We start from the raw sequence: 15,387 nt of genomic DNA on the forward strand, positions 1-15,387 counted from the left end.
GTTAATGTGTCCTCGGTATATATGGTGTACAGAAAGGGTGACAGTAAGGCTCCCCGTGGCACTTAGTTGTCTCGGCTTCAGACAGGACATATCGTATCCGAACTCTGAACCCATTTTTACCAATTATGGCGAAAGAAAGCACGTCATAGCTTTACTGCATCCGAATGGACTCATTTTTTGGATGAGTCGTTTATGCCATACTCTGTCGAATGCCTTACTGTCATCTAGGAACGTAGTCGCATTTTTTTTCTGGATGACTCTCTCATACACTCTATCAACCTTAGCACCTCTAATTCCCAGGACTATTTTGATCTAAACCTGAATTATGCTTATGGCATTATTCCTATTGCTTCTGTCTCTTCTATTTAACATATTACTGTATACATACATATTTATGTATATTTACTGTTTACCATTTTAGTTAGTAATCTTTATTTATAGCGGAAGTCGTTAGCAGAAGTTGTGATTTTCTGCGATGAAGGTATCGTTACTCAAACCCGTCTTAGGAGATCTAAGGGTCTGAAGGTCTCATAAATGGGCCCTGTCCCAATGTAACATAACCATTGTTAAACAAATAAAAATAGATTATACAAATAAAATACTCGTTGTATTGATTTTTATTTATTTTGTTTTTTCACAAATTCCCTTAAAAGTACAAAACGAAAGTGATATTGGAAAATATTTGTGTAAGTATGAGATATCACAATGAACTAATATAAGACTTAGGGATTATTCAAATGTTAACTATTGGAAGTAACAAAAATAATTTATTCTTAAAAACTTTAAGGAACTCTTCCTTCAAGAAAAAAAGGTCTTTAATAAGTATTAACTTAAAATAATGTCCTCTCGAAATATTTACGGTACAGAAAATTATTACATCTATTCAATAATTGAAATGTCCTCATCAGTGGGATTAAGTTTCCTCCTTTTAGATGAAGAACCTTCTTGGGGATCATTATCAACTTCCTCTGCCTCGTCATCGTCTTCTTCGCCCACAACCATCAGATCATCGTCATCGCTGACTTCATCTTTTGTGTCGGCCTTAGATTTTCCGTTTTTCTCTCCCCCATTTTGCTCGCCTAGAAAATTTAAGATTAAACAAACTGGAACTAAACCGGAAATTAATTTTAAAAAATAACAAAATATGTGTACAGTTCTTCTCATATCGTATTTCGTTACCTATTTCTTTAACGTTCAGTAGATAGCGACAAAAAAAATGGTATAACAGTAATTATTTCTCAGAGAAAATCAAAAGATTGCCTCATGCACAGATATTCATGTACATATTCGAAATGCTTACTTGTGTACATATTATAACGGGTATTTTTTTAGAGGTATAGAAATGTAAGTTGGTAACTTTGTAAGTTGGCTGTCAAGTGATTTATGTTAAGTTTGGTTTGATTTGGCATTTTAGCATGAGTAGACTTGACGCCTGAACAACTATTCCAAATTGTACAAATTTATTTTAAAAATTGTGGTTTTGTTCTAAAAACGTATCGCGCACTATGTCCATTTTATGGTCAACATAATAGTACATCAGAACAACTAATTCGATTAACCATGGAACGTGTTTGCACCACGTTTACTCTAAATAATAATATGCATCCACAGACACACCGTACAGTACGTACAGAAGGAGTTGTTGCTGCTGTAGAGCGTAGTATACAGGAAGACCCGAATCAGTCTGCCATCGTGCACAGCAGTTGGATACGTGTCCATCCAATTTATGGAAGATTTTTCAGAAAGATCTTGTTTTGCGTGCTTTCAAAATCCAACTCATGCAAGAATTGAAGGTACGTCATCACCTAGCAAGGCGTAGATTCATAGATTCGCTGAGTGGGTCCAAAATGAGATTGCCGTTGATTCCGGTTTTCATAAGCAAATTTTGTTTAGCGATGAAGCTAATTTTTTGTTGAATGGCTACGTTAACAAACAAAACTGCCCTATTTGGAGTTAAAATAATCCTGAAATGTATTTTGAGAAACCATTACATCCAGAAAAACTGACTGTTTGGTGTGCTTTATGGTCTGGTGGAATCATTGGACCTTACTTTTTCAAAAACGATGCTAGCCAGAACTTACAGCCAATGGTGACCGCTATAGAGCCATGATTACTGCCTTTTTCATTTCCCAATTAAACAACCATGTGCAGGAGCTGTCGTTTTAATAAGATGGCGCAACATGTCACACAGCTCCTGCCACAATTGATTTATTGAAGGAAACGTTTGGTAACCCTATAGTTTCACGTTTTGGACCGTGAATTGGCCTCTAAGATCATGCGATTTAACACTGCTAGACTATTTTATGTGGGGATATGTGAAAGTGCTAGTCTACGCCGATAAGCATGAAATGATTGACCACTTGAAGGACAACATTAGTTTTGCGTTATTGCCGACAAATATTGGAAAAAGTGATCGAAAATTGGACCTTCAGATTAGACTACGGCAGAGCCAGCCGTGATGGTCATATCTAGAAATCATATTTAAGTTATAATGCCAAAAGATTATCTTTCGAATAAAGTCAATTTCATGTCAATGTATAAAAACCATCTTTGTTTTATTCCATTTCAAAGTTCTATACCTCTAAAAAACACCCTTTATTATATTGGTTTGTATTCACAATATACCTAGTCCCTAACCAATCGAATCGTGCGAATTATAAACTATGTCAATGCGAACAATCTTTGCATAACGTCTAGCCACGAATAAAAAGTTGTACAGTGCTGCATTTAACTTTATGACAATATGTATTCACTGCCATTGTATAACTCCTTTAATTTTTGACCAAGATATTAAGAAAAGTATAGGTGTACTTACCGTTTTCTTTAGCTTTTAAATCTTCTGCGTTTGCGACAATTTTGTACGGTGGATCATCTTTTTCTTTGACCTCATAATGATTGACTGTAATTGTAAGTGCATAATTTTGAAGAAAATCATCACATTTCAAGATGGTCCCATCAACAATTCCAATATCTTTGAGAATCTTTTTTTCGTTGACCTAAAATGAAATAATTCGTTTTTACTCAGTTGGGACCACTTATGGTGAATAAATAATAAAAGAAGTAGGTGCAACACTTGATTTCCCTTATAACTGTAACCTAACTATAACTTTCCCTTATATATATATATATATATATATATATATATATATATATATATATATATATATATATATAAACAATTAACACAATAAGATAAGTTCAAGTTTTATTCTAAACCATAAACTTGTCATATGTTGTTATATGTCAACATAAATTTTGACGATAAATTTCATCAAAATAGCATGAAAAATAGAACACGTTCTAATTTTTCGTCTATATAGCATACATATTGCTTGAAAATATCGCATAGGCATGGGCAGTTGCATAATCTGTCTTGCATAGCTGTTGCCTAGCATGAAAATTGCATAATGCTAAGTCGACTTAATAAAGAAAATTTAAAATGTATGTATGAAAAAAATAAAGTAAAAAATGTGGTACAGATATTAAAGTTCATATATTTCAAATAAACATAAAATAAATATTACTTCTTACCTCAGTCTCTCCTTCTTCAGATGAAATAACAACAAGACCTTTTCCATCCAGCACCACGTCCGGAGCAACCATGTTTAAATTTTTTTGTAGGATCTCCGTTTCGAACTCCTTGACTGTCATCACGGTAGTATTAACGAAAACATTCACTGACGGACTATGACTACATACATAACAATTAGGATTCGCTTGTGCGATTTGTTTGTCGGCTGCCAGGACAAATTTGGAGTGGATAGATTTCTGCCTGAGATAGATTGCTGGACACTTTTCGTAATTTTTTAACAATACACGAAAGGCGTGGAGGACTACTAGTCCAGCTATTATCGCGTTAGCGGTAGCGATGGCTGGAATGATATTTCCCGCAATTGCTAAAATAAAACATAATTTTAAAGTAATACAAACAGAGCATTAATAAGGGAGTTTAGATATCTACAGTTGGTGTTTTATATTAGTCGGTGTCATATTATATTGTTTCTATGACTTATAGATTGTGGTCTGCAAGTATTTCTTCTTAGCGTTTCGTTCTGTCGCTATGTTAACAATTCCCGTCTGTCCAGAAGACAACTCCAGTAGTTACCAGACTCGAAACCAGATTTGCAAACTGGTTTGAAGTGTTTTAAGAATGTTTAATTGTATGTATTTAGGTGTTACAATAAAATTGGTAGATTTTGTAAAGATGTAAAGTAATATTGTAACGATCCAAAGAACCTAGAATTTAGATACTTTTTTAATTTCATTTTCTCGAACAAAAGTTTTTATAAACATCTCAAAATCTTCGAAGAAAAAAACTTTAAGTGTCTCTTAGAATACAATAAACAAAAATTTCAATGTTTATTTTATTCAGCTCAAATTATTATTGAAATTTAAATCAAGACCGGCATGAGAGTCGAAGTAAGTAAAGAGCCGATCAAAAGATTCAGCGTTGAGTGTCTTACTCGTTGCCGGTTGAGCTTTTGAGGAGCCGATAGTCTGGCATTTTTTGCCAGGTACTGGGGTTTGTCCTCTAGTACCATCAATTTCCAGTTTAGTCCATTAAACTTCAAGTAAAATTTTCTGTCTTCGTCCGTTCGCCAGAGGTAGTAAAGGTATAAGTTTTTTTTTGTATTTTTTATTGTTGAGCAACCATGGCTCCCTTAATATTTACACCTGCCTATTTATGAGAATGGAAGTGGAGCAGCGTGTCTAATTCATCAGATTGTTCGATGGGAAATAACCTTCTTCTATTAAAAAAATCCGCAAGTCTACAGTCAAAGAAAGTATAGTGAAACAAAGAAATTAAAAGTAAGTTTTTACTTTTTTACCCGCTTCAGCAGATAATTATTAAGCTGAATATTTGCGTATACTGGTCAATACAAAAAAGAAAATATACCTGTCATCACTTATTCATTTATCATTTATTTTTTCTTCCATAATATGTACCTGTATGTCAATAGTGCGGTGCTACAGTGTTTTTTTTAATGGAGTATGTCCCAGTAATTTTTTTTCATGTTTTATCGCCATTGTTATGTATATATGTACAACAAAAATTTGTATGTATAGTAGCTAGTAATAAGAGAGGAATTTTCTTCCCAAATTCAATATTGAAATCATTTTTAAATATTTTTACTAGGTCATCGAGAGAAATTTATATTAAACTTTTTCTAAAGATTTAAGAAGGTAGTAGTAGAATTTGTACCAAACGCAATTTGAAGTAGGGGAGCACGGGGCACGTTGAAACACGAGGCACCTTGAAACATTGTTCGCATTTCAAATTCTGGCGGGTAAATGAGAACCTGTTACTGTTTCGTTATAATCTCAGTTGTAGTTTGGACGCGGCTGAGGAAATTGTGTTTCTGTGTGACAATTGTTATATTTTTTGTGAAATTAGCATAAAATAAAAAATATGGATGTTTGGGGTACGATGAAACATAACTCGGCAGAGCAATCTCATTGGTTTAATATACAACTTGGTTGTTTTTATGTATTTTACATATGTATGTATGTTACAAAGAAACATTTTTTTTTTTTAACTTGAATTGATTATTACTCAAAATAGTTAATAATAAGTTTTTGATGCTACTATAAGTCTGTTCCTAGTAACGAAGGGCATCTTTTAAAACACATTTCAAACTGATATACCTACATGCAAAAACAGGAAAAATAAAAAACAAATTTGTGTTTCATTGTACCCCATTGTATATTGAGCATTAAACATATTTAGGGATTTAGATACTATTACTTACATTTAATTTCAAACCTTGATTTGGTAGGTATGGAAAATATGTGTGCCCTAACATTGGCACAGGCAGTAACGAAATCCATTCCTGGTTGGTCATCTTTATCCCACACTAAGAAAGATTTGTTAGATAAATCTTTTTTTAGTATGGAAACTGTTGATTCGAATACTTTGGCACATTTACTTATTGACCAAACTTGCATATTTGTAGCTGTGCCAGATTCTCCATCTGGTTCGGTAGTTCCTCCAAGTGAAAGTGCTTGCTGCCAAGATAGAGGAACAGGTGGTTTACGCGTCTTCCATAAGTTTTCTGAAAGGAAATTTATTTTAGATTGCAAAAATAAAACTAAATTTTATCAATTGGAGTTTTTATATCATTAGAACGATATAAGAATGAAGAACAGTAAAAGAATAATAAAAACTGCTTATATTAATATATAAATTATTCATTTGTAAGTAAAGTATTAAGATTAGAATAATGAATTATTGCTTTCACTATAGTGGAAATAACATAGAAAAAACAACTATGAAAGCCCCAGAATTGAGTACATATTGTTATTTGCTAGGAAAAGTTAAAAAAAGGTAAAAATGTGTAATAGAATCAAAAAAAAGAGAATTAGAAATTACTCTTGAATAATAGAACAAACACTTCAAATGGTCACTTCCAATGATTTACAATATTGAATGAAACTGTTCCTACGAGAACTATGTACCACTCAGCTACTCACATAGATTAAATACTGACCAACACCTTAAATTATGATGCTAAGCTTTATATAGTTAATAAGGGTTTAGGTATCACCAAATCCAGTTATTAAACTTGGTCAACTCATCACATAAGCCTACCGAGAAATATTATAGGGTCACCAATTTGTACAGAGTAGTTTAGAAGTCAAATAAACACACTGTGAAATCAAATCTGGAATGAACTTAATTCCTTGTGTGCCGAAATCATAAGAATTTAATTCCATCCATCCAATGGCGCTACAGCCCAAATCGGGCCTTAGCCTCCTTCAACAGGCTTCTCCAATCATCTCGATTTACCGCTGTTCTTTTCCATGAACGCGTTCCCAGGCAGTTCCTAGCATCCTCATCAACTTCGTCTTCCCATCTCTTTTTAGGTCTTCCAACAGGTCTTTTTCCCTGCATTCTTGCATTTAATAATTTTCTGGGGATTCTATTCTCATGCATGCGGACCACGTGCCCTGCCCACCGTAATCTCTGCAGTTTAGTATGTTGTGCTAGAGTTGGTTCGCTATATTGCTCGTATATTTCTCTATTATACCTAATTTGCCAGTTGTTGTTTTCACTTATTGGGCCCAGGATCCTACGTAATATTTTTCTTTCAAACACATCTAATGCATTGGCAGATTTCTGTGTCACCACCCATGTTTCACAACCATAACTTACTATGGGCCTGATTATTGTTTTATAGACCCGGAGTTTTGTTTTCCGGTGTACGTCTCGCGATTTGAATATGTGGCCCATCGCGAAATAGGCTTTATTTGCCAGCACAAGCCTTCTATTTATTTCCGGTTCTTCCTCATTGCTTGCGACCAGATCCATTCCTAGGTATGTGAATCTATTTACATGTTCTATATCGTCAATAAAGTGTTGTTGCACCTGTCTATTTGATCTGGTTTGTATGAGTAGTTTTGTTTTATTTGTATTTATTGCTAGCCCTACTGCTTCTGCACTCTGTTTCAACTCAACATAGGTTTCTTCCGCTGCATTCACTGTTCTGCTCATTATGTGTATATCATCTGCGTTTGCTGCTAATTACGTTAGAATTTAATTAAATAACCTTATTACAATAAAAACTGTTTTCCACTATAAAAGACATAAACAGTTTCCAAATAGCAATTTCCTGCAGTATATCTATAAATCTGCACAAATAGAGTTAATTTATACAGTGGCTAAAGCTAAAAAAATATCTATTTTCTAAAAATATCCTTGAATAAATTATCAGAAGCAAAAAAATATGGTTAACATTAAATCAAATTATCCACAACTCAAAAACATATAAAAAAGGCAGTAATAATTCATGAGTTACAATATCACAACTCTATATTCAATAGAGCTCAGTACATATCAAATCAATTACACATGTAGAAAAATCTTTAGCAAATTACATAACACCTCCATCAAAACCTCCAGTAAATATAGAGCCAGGAAAACACATATTCAAATGGCAACAAGTCTCACAGAACCATTATAGAGCGGAAATAAGAAAACTAAAAAAAAAAAGGAAAATCTCCAGGCTACGATGTATTTAGTGTGGATATTATTATAAAGTTTGCAGAGGAGCTGTTACTGATTATAACTAAATTATCTCTGTTATCACTGGATTATTCATAAACTCTATGAAAATGGTGACAGTGGTAGCATTGTATAAAGGAGGAAACTCAAAAGCAACTGGAAGTTATCAGGCAATAACTCTTTAAAAATCTTTGAATCATAATGTAAATCACTAAAATGTACAATTATTTGATTCATCTAGTTACTGGTTTACCAGGCAATTTCGACATGATTTAAGCACAGCCTCTGCTGCTACTGACTGATTTACAAGCATATACATACAACAAATTAGACAATGGGTTAAGTTATGTATTTGTATCATTGGATTTGCAAAAAGCTTGTGATACAGTTAACCATGACATACTTATTTTAGTGCTTGAACAATATGGGATAATTGGAATGGCTTTAGTTTGGTTGATGGACTATTTGAGCTACAGAATACAAAAAGTGCTATATAACAATATGCTAAGCTCGTCAGAAAATATTGCATATGTAGTTCCTCAAGGGTCTATATTAGAACCAAGACTTTTCCTGATATATATGAAGTCATTATCCAATTTACTGCTGCAGTCCATGTTGTATCTCTAAGCTGATGACACTGGTCTTTTGTATGCTAATAAAGATTACAGAAAATTAGAAACTGATGTAGAAAAGGACTTAATAAAAATATATGAGTGGCAAGTATCACAGACTGTCACATAATATGAATAAGTGAAGAAACATCTGATACAGCCTTTCCTTTACCATATTTTAAAAACTTACCCATTTTTAACAAATACTCAATATCAGTCTGGAAAAACTTATTAAACAGCTGTTCTGGATCATACTCATTTGACTCAGCCCAAGATCTTGTAGATGTCCTTTGGATATTTCCACTTTCAGTATAAGTGTGTCCTTCACCTTCAACTTTTGCTTCTGGGTCTTCTGTATCTGGTGAAACGTCCTGATCAGGATCAAATTCTCCGAAGAGTTGGCTATAAATAAACAATATAAAATATAAAATACTCTTTGCACAACGAAATTTAGATAAAAAAAATGATTTACCAACATACACACAAACTACTGAAAAAGGCAAAATATAATTATCTACTTTTATATATAAAGTATTAGCTTGAAGCTGATTACAAGAATTATCATAATACATATAAGTATTTATCTTCCTCTTCACATGATTCTTAAGTTTCCTAAAATTTTCTTATTTCTATAAACCTTTCCCCCCACAATCATGCCTTTGGCAATATTTTGCAAAAGTTTATAACAATGTCTAACAGCATGTCAAGATATTGGAGTATTTAACATTTTGATAGTTAATAGTAATTCACTTTCTTTCTTTCATTTCTCTAAGTTCTAAGTTATTATAATATTATATCGATCTAGGATATTTTTTGTGTCCTTTAAATACACAACCAGCACAAATAACGGACCCTCTTGTAATTTCTGACGAAATTGCTTTGATCTTTTGATTTTTTTGTTGTTCTTTTTACAAATTTTACAAATTTCACAAACAATGAACACTCTTTAGCAGAAATGCCTACTGATAGTTTTAAACGAGAAATGTCTTTTAAATTGAAATTTTCCAGATATGTTAAAAAATCTCAACAATACTGAAGTTATCTTCTTACTTTTACTACAGTGTTACAAGTAGGCTGCACACTTTCAATTGTTTTTACTATGATATTTCAGTTTATTGATGTCAAAAGTATTTATTATTTTCATGCTTGTGTCAATTCTTGACAATTTCAAGACGTCTTTTGAGTGAAAAAAGTGTTGCTTTTATTCAGGATGTAAGAAGTAAAGTTTATGTAGCTAACAGATACTAAGTTTCACACAATACAGTCCAATGTATCTTTGTTAGTTTTATAGTGACAGAAGAATTCGCTCAACATCCTGGAACAGGTTGCCTGAGAAGAACTACTAATCAGAATTACTATTTTATAGTGTTTTCAGTACCGACAAATCATCATTCAACTGCTACAAAGGTTAGAAACAGTCTACAACATGTTGAAACATAAATTTTAGTGAATGAGTTGTTAGAACACAGTTAAATGTAGCTAATTGAATGTTCAAAGACCTACTACAGGACCCAAACTTTATAGGGAACATACTGGAAAGCCAGATTACATTTCACTAGTGAGCATCACAATTGTAATGCAGATGATTGGAAAAATGTGATATTTACCAATGAGTCTAGATTTTGTCTACATTTCCTGGATGATTGTGGAAGAGTCTGGAGAAGAGATGGTTAACAATATGCTGAGTGCAATTTCAGCCCATGGGTATGTTTTCAAGGGCTTTCAGTTATAGTGTGGGCTGGTATATCTTCAGATGTCCCTAGGGGAACTGTTCATAAAGAAACTTGCTTTCTCAATTATTGTTGTGATTTTTCTGGTCTTAAATTTATATGCTTTGAAAATTGGTTGTATTATGTAATGTATAGAGTGATGTGAGCTGTTGGAATCAATTAACTTATTTTGGTTTACTATTTCTGACTTTGTATTAATTTTTAGTTCATGTTTAATAAAAAACATCATTTTCTTACCATTAAATCTGTTAGATAATAATATAACTATTACTTACTTGAATAAATGTTTGGCCCATACAATACAGTGAACAGGCTCTGATGGTGTATTTCTGATAGTGCATCCTGGAAAAGTCTTTTGAGGTGGTTTTGGTAAGCATTCATAACATTGTGTTACTCCTTTCATAATTAACTCCACTTGTCCTGAATAACCCGAAGTTCCTGATTCAATGAGGGGTACCTCAGCAGCTAAACACATACGATTAACATGGTTTCTGGCAGCTCTGTTGTCTAGTGCATTTAAAACCAGATTGAATTTTTTAAAGAAATTGACCCCATAATCTTCACTAAAATATTACAAAAAATATGTTAAAATGATATACTTACAAAAAATTAATTCCAAAAGAAATAACACATCCTTTTATTGGTTCAGAACTGTCAAAACATGAATATGATATAGTAAATATTTTACCCTGAAGAACAGGTCAAAGAAAAATAGAAATATGTAATATAAAAAGAACATAATAGTGTCATACAAAACAATTCGATGGTCTTCAATTAATCTTAGCACAGCACTTGATTTACAAAAGTTAATAACCATATAACATACAAGCTGGTTGGTTTAACTGGAAGCAAATGAGTAGGTGCTCAGTGATCGAAAAATTGAGAAAGGGCTGAAAGGAAAGATATACAAGAGTGTGATGAAGCCTGTGTTGGTGTAGATGGAGGTAGCTGAAATGAAAATGTTACAGTGGATATTGCGTAAGACTAGAAGGCATAAGATCGGGAACGCCATTATTAGGGAAAGAGCAGGAGTGACTACAGTCTCAAAAAAGATTCAAGAACATTGCAATGGTTTGGTCACATCAGATGTAGAAATGAAAACTATGCGTGATGAAGGATAGAGCTGTTAGCTCTAACCAGAGAGAGTTGATGGAAAGGACTGTGGCAGATGACTTAGCGAGAAAGGTAGGTAAAGAAGACATGATGAACAGAAATGAGTGATGAAGAAGAAAGCTCATTCTTAAATGTTATTACCTTGTAATACTGTCGTGATAAGCTATGATACGCATTTTTGGATTAAACTTCAGAATGCTGTCCCGGGCCACTTCTGCCTTTGGTTTGCCAACATGTTCTTTGCGGAATAGGAACTGTCTGTTAAGATTACTAACATCAATAGTATCCAAATCAATCTAAAAGTAAAAACAAACTGTAATTAGAATCAGATTTAACTGTGTAATGAATTAATATGCTTCCTCGCTTATATAACGTACAGAAAGAAGTTCACTTACAATTTCAATGTTTGAAAATCCAGAAATAGCCAAATTTTTTAAGACTTCACAACCAATACCGCCAGCCCCGACCACTAATACCTTAGCTTCTGAGACAGCTGCTTTTGCATCTTTAGGGGCAAGCATCGTTTTATTGCTGTAATTTTAACTTTTGTTCAAATAAACCAGTATTAAATCAGTAAATAAGGAATTCAAAAAAAAATGAACACATACAGCACGACGCCGGTATTTGACCAATGACATTTGACAATATTGACAACTTGTATTCTAACTGACAACTTTTGATTGTGAATAATATTCAATGTTTCTTTTCATTCTAAGCTGCAACTAAATTAGTAAAAATAATTATTAAACAATTTTGTTCCTATTTTCAAACATTTGTATTTTAGTAACTAACCGTACCTTCAGTAGAATTTAAATTAAAGAATTTTAAATCCTTCAGTTGTAGCGACATTCGCCATCTATGGTTATTTCTTCTAACTGCAAGTAATAATAAGTTCCTATGCTACCGACCAAAAATGTAGTTTTCTTTTGTGTTCTTGAATGATGTCGAAAATTATTAGAAGTGTAGGTTCTAATTGTATATATAGATAACGCGCCGGTGTATAAATCCAAAGAATACATCACCCAATGTGGGTGGTATGTTTTTGATAGTTTTTTGTATTAAAAGGAAAAATAAAACTTTTTTTATACATTATATTATTGTAGTTATCCATTAATATCGCAAATAATTTGTACATTGTATATGCATTAACGACTATGACCAGTTTTAGTTAAATTATGTAAGTAGGTACTTTAACAACCCTTAACTTGACAGTGTGTACTCCAGGATACGTTATTTATTAAAATGTACTTCCTCTACATAAACTAAGTTTGCCGCGAGCTTTTTAACGTAACCTCTCGCTATAGCATTCGGCTAACCAATAAATTAATTTGAGTGTCATACACAGAGTTTTTGCATACATCAGAGTGTTTTGTGTAGACGTGCTCAAAATGATTTCCAAAGAAATTGCAAATTTGTGTCATTCGGTAAGTAAATTAATTTTTTATATGTTATTAGTTATTGTATGGATTGGTAAACTATAATTAGGTATAGTTAATTGGGTCTTCATCAAATAATTGTATAAAATAATATTCATGATTTGTCTATAAACAAACAGATAGGATCACTTTGAAAAGTAGTATCTCCGAAGACACATTGCCAGTTAAGCAACAATTTAGTTAGTATCCTGGGGTATACATTGGCAGGTACTGACGAAAATAGAATAAGTATCTTTTTGGATACATTGCCCGGTATACGGACAAATACTAATTGTATCTTATTAGATACTTTGCCCATTAGAGGATTAACAGAAAAGTGATAAAAACATTTGGTATATTATATAAGAAAATTGAAATACCCTGTCCATTAATTATCAAGCATTACAATGCACATATGGGTGGCGTAGATTTGCCAGATATGCTAGTTGCGCTTTATCGAACACCTTTTAAAAGCCACAGGTGGTATCTTTCAATTTTTTCTCAAATACTGGATATATGTGTCAATAACGCTTGGCTTTTATATCGCAGAGATAATAATTTACTGGAGGACGAAGAAAATGGTATGGGTCTAAAGGAATTTAGAATATTACTTGTCGATAGAATATACCTGGAGAAGATGTTAGAAAAGATCTTTTTGGACACTTTTCAACTTTAACAACCAAAGGACGATGTCGAAACTGTTGCAAAGGACAAACAACTATGAGTTGTTCAAAATGTAGAGCGAGGTTATGTTTAGTGGAATCCCAATCCGTAATTGTTTTTATGATTTTCATAACTAATTTTTTTAATTTTTTATTAACTTATAATTATTACTTTTTACTTTTATTTTTTGAGTGTTCCAAGTTTTAGTTGAAGTTATAAATTTAAGCTGTAAAAATATTTTAAATGTAAATGGTATTAATTGATCCAATATTATGTTTATGGTTTAAACCCCTACTTTATGGTATCTGTTCATATTAATTGAAGTAAAACACAGTACCACAAAATGTAATAAAAACATTAAACAAATCTACAATTGTTTTGCTAAAAGTCTTGAAAATGCTAAAGATTTTTAGCGAAACAATTGTAGATTTGTTTAATGTTTTTATTATATTTTGTGAAAACTTGATAATTTTCATTTAATTCAATGATCCAATATTATTTAATATATTGGTCCAGACGACAAATATACATCTTTGCAATGTATCTTTCTATAGAAAATGTCACACCGAGAGTGCAGTACGGCTAATATAGGAATGCACAATTGCCGGATTTCACGCCTTGTGCTTGGCGATACAAACAGGTCCAAGTGGTAGTCACAGAACCGTACCCAGATCTCTACGCCGGGCTCTGTTATTTATTATAAAATAATATATTGATAAAATAATTGCCTTCAAGTAGCCAAATAAGAGGCATGAATTTGAATAAAAAGACCTTAAGTTTTTAGCGAGAATTTTATTATAAAACTGTATACTTTATTAAACTAACAAATGTATTTTAAATTACATTTCTTGATAGCTATAAATATACCGGGTGGAACCTCCGGTAACTCGATTTCCGTGCACCCAGCCCAATATCCAAGAAAAAATGTTTCTTTTGTAAATATGTGAAAAATTATCAGGAACGGGAATATCGAAAAAGCTTTGCACATTTTTTAATCCCGGCGATGTTATTAAAAAAACAAGTTGCGCACTTGAATCACTGCGAAATTTTAACACCTACTATGAAATTTTTTTTGTGGAAATCTGAAGTGCAGTTTTTGTCCTTGTTAAAACATAATGCAGTCTCGCATTTTTTACACACAACATAAGTTTACCTAGTTCCTTGGCATAGCAACCTGGTAGTTTTCAGCGAAACCTTGTGTTATTCCATATGGGATAATGGTTTTCCTTGCCCACACTTGACCAGATGAGCAGGTATAAGGCTTATAGTGTAAGTTATTTAACATTATATTATATTTATACTTTATTAAACTAACAAATATATTTTAAATTACATTTCTTGATAGCTATAAATATACAGGGTGGAACCTCCGGGAACTCGATTTCAGTGCACCCAGCCCAATATCCGAAAAGCCCATACTCTGATTGGACTGGTAAATGCATTTTATTGGTTATACAGTGTAAAATAATCGAGGTTACTCACAGATATTCAATTAATTATACTAAAGTCGTCCTCTACATCCGAGATGTCGGATTCGCTTTCGCTACTCTCCCCTGTGTTGGCGTGTATTATCAATTGGTCTACGTCATCTTGCAGGTTGTCCGCAGTCCACATCTCAGTTTCCGTTTTCTCAACAACATGAGTGACATAATTGCGCCAATTTTGCTCTGTGGCGCGTGCGAAACCGTCGTCGATCAACTGGCGTACCTCGTCGTTTTTAAAAGTGGTATTATGGCTACCTACATATCGCTTAACTTGGTTCCACACCATTTCTATAGGATTCAATTCGCAGTGATATGGAGGAAGCCTTAAAATATAAACATTATGTTGTGAAGCATACTCATGAAGATGAT

At 32.9% G+C, this 15,387-nt stretch overlaps 1 protein-coding gene across 1 annotated transcript; it reads right to left on the reverse strand.

Moving 5' to 3' along the window:
* Window positions 1-601: 601 nt before the first annotated feature.
* Uba2 (Ubiquitin-like activating enzyme 2) lies at window positions 602-12,106 on the reverse strand. Its single transcript, XM_072538109.1, has 8 exons — window positions 11,852-12,106; window positions 11,598-11,752; window positions 10,619-10,906; window positions 8,804-9,015; window positions 5,751-6,053; window positions 3,532-3,896; window positions 2,816-2,996; window positions 602-1,079 (listed from the first exon to the last, which is right to left on the reverse strand). Exons 1-8 carry the CDS (start codon window positions 11,975-11,977, stop codon window positions 880-882), a joined length of 1,830 nt encoding a protein of 609 aa, XP_072394210.1. The 5' UTR covers window positions 11,978-12,106; the 3' UTR covers window positions 602-879.
* Between the last annotated feature and the right edge of the window lie 3,281 nt (window positions 12,107-15,387).

The sequence above is a fragment of the Diabrotica undecimpunctata genome, chromosome 7 (assembly GCF_040954645.1).
Source record: "Diabrotica undecimpunctata isolate CICGRU chromosome 7, icDiaUnde3, whole genome shotgun sequence".
In the NCBI taxonomy this organism is placed as follows: Eukaryota; Metazoa; Arthropoda; class Insecta; order Coleoptera; family Chrysomelidae; genus Diabrotica; species Diabrotica undecimpunctata.

What these genes read in the sequence shown, in the direction of transcription:
- Uba2 (XM_072538109.1), bottom strand. Translation starts at nt 11,977, where the DNA reads ATGCTTGCCCCTAAAGATGCAAAAGCAGCTGTCTCAGAAGCTAAGGTA. An exon ending in TGAGTATTTGTTAAAAATGG is followed by an intron (nt 6,054 to 8,803) that starts GTAAGTTTTTAA and finishes ATTTCCTTTCAG; the next exon opens with AAAACTTATGGAAGACGCGT. An exon ending in TTTAAAAGCTAAAGAAAACG is followed by an intron (nt 1,080 to 2,815) that starts GTAAGTACACCT and finishes TAAATTTTCTAG; the next exon opens with GCGAGCAAAATGGGGGAGAG.